Source organism: Oncorhynchus masou, chromosome 1, assembly GCF_036934945.1.
Source record: "Oncorhynchus masou masou isolate Uvic2021 chromosome 1, UVic_Omas_1.1, whole genome shotgun sequence".
Lineage (NCBI taxonomy): Eukaryota > Metazoa > Chordata > Actinopteri > Salmoniformes > Salmonidae > Oncorhynchus > Oncorhynchus masou.
Window position 1 is genome coordinate 20254857 of NC_088212.1, and position 9670 is coordinate 20264526.

Here is a 9670-nt window from a genome sequence, read left to right on the forward strand (position 1 = left end):
AATTTGATCTGATTGTTCAATAGCAGTCCAACTTCGATGGACAGAGTTATTGCAGCGACAAAAAATGATTGACAGGATGGCAGGCTGACAAAATCTTTTTTTTCACGCAAAATATAATATTTATATACATATCTTCACCTTGAAAAGTAGCCATAATTGTTTAAATCCTTCTTTTACAGTTTGATGGTTCCGAACTGAAAGATGCAATACCCTCTTCATGTATCAACAGAGCCCAGACAAGGCTTTCTCGACATACCAAAATTACCTCCCAGGTTTACCCCAATATTCTTTAACAAGTCTCTTTTTAACTTTACAAATTCTGTACACATGAAAATATTAAATAACAAAACAGACAAGATATCAGCCACATAGGGCTGCTACAGTTTTAAATGAAGACTAAAATATTAACAGAAGATGTAATACTGGAATCTGTTCTTCACTACATAATATCTACAATACCTTTTCTGAATCACACAAATCCCTCCCCCATCTTCAATATCACAATTTCATATAAAAAAAAACTAAAATAAACAAATGAACTTACCCAGTTAAAAGACAGCTTAAATTAGCTAGTTAAAGTCTGTACATTTCTGGTCAGTTCTGAAGAGCCCCGTGGTCATGGGTGCGTTATATACATTCTTTAGACTGTATCGGTGAATAGTGTTGGATAAGTGCTGGACATTCCTAGTGTTTGCGGCTGTAAGTGTCTGGATGGTTCGGGCCTGGGGTCCGGACTGCTTTGCCGTTGCGTTAATGATGCGTCCGCGGTCACGTTGTGGTCCACTCTCTGGGGTTGGACCATAGGAAGTCACTTGGGCATGGTGATCGCTGCATTGGGGTCGGGATTGAACAGCTCCTTGTAGAGCGGGGGGAAGAGCACGTTCACCGTCTCAGGGTGAAGCTGCTGGAAGGCCTGCAGCTCCTCGGTGTGGAGAGTACACACGGCCGACAGCATGGGTATCCGACCAATCAGCTACAGAGGACACAGAGGGGTCAGAGGTCAAGGGTGATAGGTTATGATCTGGATTTCTTGACCCAACTAAAGTCTGTCTGTACATGAAAACTGCAGCTAAAGTGAAAAGGGTTGTTTGAAACACACTGCCATCGAACAGTGCCTAGGTGTGAACCCCTTTGATGCCAATGTGAAGCCCCACAACTACTGTACTGTATGAGGCGTGGTGATGCGCCGCAGTGATGCGCCCTACCTTAGCCAGCGCGTCCTCGTCCATGTGGTTCTTCTGCATGATGTGCTGCAGCGCAAAGTAGATCTTCTCCTGGAGCTTTTGCACCTTCCTGGGTTCCATCAGCCATGGACGGTCTGACAGAGGAACACACACCAACATCACGTCAGTCACTGTGTCTGTCTTACTTATAATAAAGACAGCTTCACGAATGCAGCACATGTCAATCACTGTGTTGACAGCAGCATTCTCCATCCAGGCAGTGCCTCAGTAAGGTCTGCCTGTAGGTGGTAGCAGAAGGTAACTGTGGCCGTGAGTAGTCTGTACTAACCTGTGGAGATGAGCACTGCTGCAGAGAACAGAGCAATCTCCTCCTCAGTGAGCTGCAGAGAGCACAGACTCTTGGCAAAGTCAAACACAGCGCTGACCAAGTCGTCACAACCTGTGAGAGTTAATAACGAGGTGGTCAATATAGAATAACATGCTGTAGTCTCATAGTTATGCTGTAGTCTCATAGTTATGCTGGAGTCTCAGAGTTATGCTGGAGTCTCAGAGTTATGCTGGAGTCTCATAGTTATGTTGTGGTCTCATAGTTATGCTATAGTATCATAGTTATGTTGTAGTCTCATAGTTATGCTATAGTATCATAGTTATGTTGTAGTCTCATAGTTATACTGTAGTCTCATAGGCATACTGTAGTCTCATAGGCAAGCTATAGTATCATAGTTATGCTGGAGTCTCAGTTATGCTGGAGTCTCATAGTTATGCTGGAGTCTCATAGTTATGCTGGAGTCTCAGAGTTATGCTGGAGTCTCAGAGTTATGCTGGAGTCTCAGAGTTATGCTGGAGTCTCAGAGTTATGCTGGAGTCTCAGAGTTATGCTGTAGTCTCATAGGCATACTGTAGTCTCATAGTTATACTGTAGTCTCATAGTTATACTGTAGTCTCATAGTTATGCTGGAGTCTCATAGTTATACTGTAGTCTCATAGGCAAGCTATAGTATCATAGTTATGTTGTGGTCTCATAGTTAATCTATAGTATCATAGTTATGTTGTAGTCTCATAGTTATGCTGGAGTATCATAGTTATGTTGTAGTCTCATAGTTATACTGTAGTCTCATAGTTACAGTGGGGCAAAAAAGTATTTAGTCAGCCACCAATTGTGCAAGTTCTCCCACTTAAGATGAGAGGCCTGTAATTTTCATCATAGGTACACTTCAACTATGACAGACAAAATGAGAAAAAAATCCAGAAAATCACATTGTAGGATTTTTAATGTATTTATCTGCAAATTATGGTGGAAAATAAGCATTTGGTCACCTACAAACAAGCAAGATTTCTGTCTCTCACAGACCTGTAACTTCTTCTTTAAGAGGCTCCTCTGTCCCCCACTCGTTACCTGTATTAATGGCACCTGTTTGAACTTGTTATCAGTATAAAAGACACCTGTCCACGACCTCAAACAGTCACACTCCAAACTCCACTATGGCCAAGACCAAAGAGTTGTCAAAGGACACCAGAAACAAATTTGTAGACCTGCACCAGGCTGGGAAGACTGAATCTGCAATAGGTAAGCAGCTTGGTTTGAAGAAATCAACTGTGGGAGCAATTATTAGGAAATGGAAGACCTACAAGACCACTGATAATCTCCCTCGATCTGGGGCTCCACGCAAGATCTCACCCGTGGGGTCAAAATGATCACAAGAACGGTGAGCAAAAATCCCAGAACCACACGGGGAGACCTAGTGAAAGACCTGCAGAGAGCTGGGACCAAAGTAACAAAGCCTACCATCAGTAACACACTACGCCGCCAGGGACTCAAATCCTGCAGTGCCAGACGTGTCCCCCTGCTTAAGCCAGTACATGTCCAGGCCCGTCTGAAGTTTGCTAGAGAGCATTTGGATGATCCGGAAGAAGATTGGGAGAATGTCCATATGGTCAGATGAAACCAAAATATAACTTTTTAGTAAAAACTCAACTTGTCGTGTTTGGAGGACAAAGAATGCTGAGTTGCATCCAAAGAACACCATACCTACTGTGAAGCATGGGGGTGGAAACATCATGCTTTGGGGCTGTTTTTCTGCAAAGGGACCAGGACGACTGAGCCGTGTAACGGAAAGAATGAATGGGGCCATGTATCGTGAGATTTTGAGTGAAAACCTCCTTCCATCAGCAAGGGCATTGAAGATGAAACGTGGCTGGGTCTTTCAGCATGACAATGATCCCAAACACACCGCACGGGCAACGGAGGAGTGGCATCGTAAGAAGCATTTCAAGGTCCTGGAGTGGCCTAGCCAGTCTCCAGATCTCAACCCCATAGAAAATCTTTGGAGGGAGTTGAAAGTCCGTGTTGCCCAGCAACAGCCCCAAAACATCACTGCTCTAGAGGAGATCTGCAAGGAGGAATGGGCCAAAATACCAGCAACAGTGTGTAAAAACCTTGTGAAGACTTACAGAAAACGTTTGACCTCTGTCATTGCCAACAAAGGGTATATAACAAAGTATTGAGATCAACTTTTGTTATTGACCAAATACTTATTTTCCACCATAATTTGCAAATAGATTCATTAAAAATCGTACAATGTGATTTTCTGGAATTTTTATTCTCATTTTGTCTGTCATCGTTGAAGTGTACCTATGATGAAAATTACAGGCCTCTCATCTTAAGTGGGAGAACTTGCACAATTGGTGGCTGACTAAATACTTTTTTGCCCCACTGTATGTTGTAGTCTCATAGTTATGTTGTGTCTCATAGTTATGTTGTAGTCTCATAGCTATGTTGTAGTCTCATAGCTATGTTGTAGTCTCATAGCTATGTTGTAGTCTCTATGTTGTAGTCTCTATACTGTAGTCTCATAGTTATACTGTAGTCTCATGAAAAATAAGAATACAGTGAACAGAGAAACACTCATCCAAACCCGATGCCTACTTCACTATTCACTGAAGGGTTTTCCCAACCTACTACAGTTATGTATGCAATTCGGTTACTTCTATGAATGTAATATGTAACAAATCAGAGTTCAGGGTCAGGTCAGACTACCCAATATCTTGTCCAGAGCATTATGAGTACTGTAGTACATCATGCTACTTCGATGGCCGTAGTTGGAGGCGGTACAGTATCACTAGCAGCAGTGCCTTACCTAGTGCTTTGAACATCTGCATGCCCCCGTACTTCCCCTCAAACAGTACTGTGTTGTTGAGTGGGTTAAACGCCCGACACATTCTAACCAGGACCACCTCCAGACAACCTAGAGAGAGACAAAGAAAGATGTTAGTCTTTTTGCAAATCTAATACCTTTTCTCACATTGATACAATATTGTCTTGTCACCATTTGTTGTATGTTTTTGTTGAAAGGAGGTGGAAACAACGCTGTTTCAACCAGGAGACTTGTTTCCAATGGGCAAGCAGGGTGAGGTCACCTGACTTGAGCAGGAGGATCTGGTCGTTCTGGCAAAGCTCCATGAAGCCTGAGATGCGCTTGGCAAACTCCACCACATACTGGATGGAATGGGTGATCTGGATGGCACACTGCTGCCACAGCACGTCTCGCGTCTGCAAAGAAACACACACTTTGCTATGTTTTTATTTTTATTTCACCTTTATTTAACCAGGTAGGTCAGTTGAGAACAAGTTCTCATTTACAACTGCAACCTGGCCAAGATAAAGCAAAGCAGTGCGACACAAACAACAACAGAGTTACACATGGGATAAACAAACATACAGTCAATAACACACTAGAAAAATATGTATACAGTGTGTGCAATTGAAGTAAGGAGGTAGGGACATCTCCACAGACAAATCAACACGTGTGTTATGACAGCTGTGTACAGATCATAAACACAACTTTGAAACACTACTATAGCACTTGTGCAAATACAAACAGTATTTCACCCACATGTTTATGCCACAGGACTGTGCACACAACAAGACATGCAGAAGAGTTGTATTTGGGTCACCCCTTTGTGCTGTTCAATGAAGTACACTACAAAGACAGGAATTTTTATCAAATGAATACTTGTAAAATAGTCAGCTCCATCACTACTCGGAATATCCAAAGTACAATATCAGCAAGTTGTCTTTGTGTTCTATAGTTTCTAGCTGTAGGATGAATCTCCATGGAGAATATTTCAAAGGATTCTTCTGTAATGACCCATAATCCATTAGACATAGAGGAATGAGAGAGGTCACAGTGGTACAGGAACTACTGCTCTGTTACATAGACACACACACACAGGCAGAGAGAAGGGGTGAGAGAGAGAAACAGAAGAAGGAGAAACGAGCAGAGAAAGAACTTGAGAAAGAAAAGAGAGAAAGTGGGAGGTGAGATACTAAAAAAAAAGAGATTTAAATAGTGATAATAGGGGAGGAAAGAGACATTTAAATAGTGAATATAGGGGAGGAAAGAGACATTTAAATAGTGAATATAGGGGAGGAAAGAGACATTTAAATAGTGAATATAGGGGAGGAAAGAGACATTTAAATAGTGAATATAGGGGAGGAAAGAGACATTTAAATAGTGAATATAGGGGAGGAAAGAGACATTTAAATAGTGAATATAGGGGAGGAAAGAGACATTTAAATAGTGAATATAGGGGAGGAAAGAGACATTTAAATAGTGACTATAGGGGAGGAAAGAGACATTTAAATAGTGACTATAGGGGAGGAAAGAGACATTTAAATAGTGACTATAGGGGAGGAAAGAGACATTTAAATAGTGACTATAGGGGAGGAAAGAGACATTTAAATAGTGACATAGGGGAGGAAAGAGACATTTAAATAGTGACTATAGGGGAGGAAAGAGACATTTAAATAGTGACTATAGGGGAGGAAAGAGACATTTAAATAGTGAATATAGGAGGGGAAAGAGACATTTAAATATTGAATAAAGGGGAGGAAAGAGACATTTAAATAGTGAATAAAGGGGAGGAAAGAGACATTTAAATAGTGAATAAAGGGGAGGAAAGAGACATTTAAATAGTGAATAAAGGGGAGGAAAGAGACATTTAAATAGTGAATAAAGGGGAGGAAAGAGACATTTAAATAGTGAATATAGGGGAGGAAAGAGACATTTAAATAGTGAATAAAGGAGAGGAAAGAGACATTTAAATAGTGAATAAAGGGGAGGAAAGAGACATTTAAATAGTGAATATAGGAGGGGAAAGAGACATTTAAATAGTGAATATAGGGGAGGAAAGAGACATTGAAATAGTGAATATAGGGGAGGAAAGAGACATTTAAATAGTGAATAAAGGGGAGGAAAGAGACATTTAAATAGTGAATAAAGGGGAGGAAAGAGACATTTAAATAGTGAATAAAGGGGAGGAAAGAGACATTTAAATAGTGAATATAGGAGGGGAAAGAGACATTTAAATAGTGAATATAGGGGAGGAAAGAGACATTGAAATAGTGAATAAAGGGGAGGAAAGAGACATTTAAATAGTGAATAAAGGGGAGGAAAGAGACATTTAAATAGTGAATAAAGGGGAGGAAAGAGACATTTAAATAGTGAATATAGGGGAGGAAAGAGACATTTAAATAGTGAATAAAGTGGAGGAAAGAGACATTTAAATAGTGAATAAAGGGGAGGAAAGAGACATTTAAATAGTGAATAAAGGGGAGGAAAGAGACATTTAAATAGTGAATATAGGGGAGGAAAGAGACATTTAAATAGTGAATATAGGGGAGGAAAGAGACATTTAAATAGTGAATATAGGAGGGGAAAGAGACATTTTAAATGGTGACGATGGAGTTGGGGGGTGTATAGGGGAGGAAAGAAACATTGGATGACAATGGAGTTGGGGAGGAAAGAGATATTGGATGACGATGGAGTTGGGGGGGGGGTGTATAGGGGAGGAAAGAGACATTGGCTGACGATGGAGTTGGGGGGTGTATAGGGGAGGAAAGAGACATTGGAGTTGGGGGGGGGGGGGGTGCTCAGAGGTTGTAGCTAAGTGAGCAGTGGAAAGTCAGCTGGTCACAAGGAACACACAGACACACACGAACACACACTGGTCACACACTCACTTTGCTCTGGTACATCTTGATGTCATCGTAGGAGTGTGTTTGCCAGGCCAGCTGCTGCAGCTCATCTGCTGTGTATTGACAGGTCTCCAGGTGAGACTTTATAATGTTCTGGGCGATACGATCTATGGAGGGAGAGGACAGAGAAGAGACAGTCACACACTAATTTGAGCAAAATGGTATCTATCATTCATTGTCTATGGGAGCGTGAAACTGATGAACTGATCATAAGTTTAGTGAAGTTTAGTGTTCAACCTCCCAAAGTTTCAGTCTTCGCAACTTTGTATGTGGTCTCGTCCACCAGGCTTTGAGACGAGGTTACTTTTTATGTAGCATCATTTTAATCTGTATTGTAGAAATGTTAATTTTTTTTGTTTGAATGTTGGCGCTAATTGAAACGGGGGATAGAAACAGGCAGAACCGATGTTTACAAGAATCAGGGAATGTATTGTATACCTCCATCAGAGTAGATGTGTGACAACTCAAATATGGAATGCACTAGTAAAACTGTTCCACTAAATTGACATTATAGCCTTAGTAAGGCAGGCCACATATTAAGGCAGGCCACACTCTCAATGGGGGTTTCTTGCATTGATGGGCTAAGCTTAAATATGACGCATGGACAGCTCTCTCTCGCTCTCTTTCTCTCTCTCTCTTCCTCTATCTCTTCTTCCCCCCCTCTCTCTCTTTCTCTCTCTCTCTCTTCCTCCCTCTCTCCCTAAGCCTGTTTGATCTCCTGTCCCACACACAGCTTATCACACTGACTCACACTCCTTTAGCCTCACCATGACACCCTCCTATTCAAATCATCAATTAAGGCCTGGTATCTTCCTGCACTATGCAACACTCACCCAGAGACAGCATCATGCATGTTTTCGAGGGGGCACTGACGGCCAAATTTGATATCTTTGAATGAACTTAACCGTAACCGTTAGTTACCTAGCTCTCCCATGCTGACATTGCTGTGCGCCAGCTGACTGTCCTGGTAGGTGCTATAGTTGAACAGGTTAGCCACAGGGGTCAGGTCGTACACCGGCTCCTGCTTGATGTGCTTAATGCCCGCCAAGTCCAGGCCTGACTGGTCCGGGGAGGGCTGGGTGGAGTCCATGCCATGGTAGTAGCCACCCGTGGCACCACCGTTCACCTGGCCCTTGGGGAGCTCGATGACGTGGCCGTTGGCGTAGGTGCCTCCGATCTCGTGGTTGAGGGTGCTGAGGCCGTTGGTCAGGCTGGAGGAGTAGACGCGCGCCAGGGCCTCTGCCTCACACGTCTGCTGCTGCCGCTCATTTAGGATCCGCTGCTGGTGCTTCTGTACCTCGGCGTACAGGCTGTCACGCTGCTTCTTGGACATGCGGCCAAACTTCACCGCTACACACAGGGAGGGAGGGAGGGAGGGAGGGAGAGAAAGAGAGAGGTTGTTTATTAGTCACATTGTGTTTATTTTCTCTCAGCTTCACCTGGGCTTTAGACATTGTGTTGGTGACAAACTTTATTCAAAAAAACATTTTTTTTTTTACCCCTTTTTCGCCCTAATTTGGTATCCAACTGGTAGTTACAGTCTTGTCTCATCGCTGCAACTCCCATACGGACTCAGGAAGGTCGAGAGCCGTGCGTCCTCCGAAACACACCCCAACCAAGCTGCACTGCTTCTTGACACAATGCCCACTTAACCTACACCTGGCGACGGTGTCCGTGTGCACTGCGCCCGGCCTGCAACAGGAGTCGCTAGAGTGCGATGGGACAAGGACATCCCTGCCGGCTAAACCCTCCCCTAACCCGGATGACGCTGTGCCAATAGTGCACCGCCCCATGGGTCTCCCTGTCGTGGCTGGCTGCGACAGAGCCTGGACTCAAACCCAGAATCTCTAGTAGCACAGCTAGCACTGCCTTAGACCACTGCACCACTCGGGAGTAGGTGACAATCTTAAGTAGGTAAGAGTCTACGTGTGTGTGTGAGCAGTCTCACCATCTCTGGACATTCCGAGTGCAAGACACTTCTGTAAACGGCAGTGCTGGCAGCGGTTTCGGTTGGTCCTGTCGATCAGACAGTTCCTCTGGCGAGGGCATGAGTATGCAGCGTTGTTCTGCTGACTTCGCCTGAAGAACCCCTACAGGACAACCACAACAGTCAGTTAACGGTCAGTCTATGATTTGGAAAATAATAGAATAGAAAAGAATTGACAGAGAGTAGAATGCAGATGCTGGAATAGAAATTAAGATATGAAAGACAGAGGGAACAACAGAGCTGTGTGGAGAACTCACTTTGCAGCCCTCACACGTGATGACTCCATAGTGGATTCCTGATGATTTGTCTCCACAGATTTTGCACGGTATAACTTCGATTTGGGCTGTGGACAAAGATGGGAGGGGAAAACACACACACACCTGGGTTACATAACCGTTTCATTGTGTCACACCCACTTGCCTGTACTGTACCAGTATTAATGGCCACTCAACATTCCCCCGA

General features: G+C 43.3%; 1 protein-coding gene across 1 annotated transcript; it reads right to left on the reverse strand.

Moving 5' to 3' along the window:
- LOC135530684 (nuclear receptor ROR-beta-like) lies at positions 1–9259 on the reverse strand. Its single transcript, XM_064958939.1, has 8 exons — positions 9170–9259; positions 8143–8571; positions 7207–7328; positions 4602–4734; positions 4322–4429; positions 1513–1623; positions 1206–1318; positions 1–973 (listed from the first exon to the last, which is right to left on the reverse strand). The coding sequence occupies exons 1-8, from the start codon at positions 9180–9182 to the stop codon at positions 809–811; spliced, it is 1194 nt and encodes a 397-aa protein (XP_064815011.1). The 5' UTR covers positions 9183–9259; the 3' UTR covers positions 1–808.
- Positions 9260–9670: the final 411 nt, after the last annotated feature.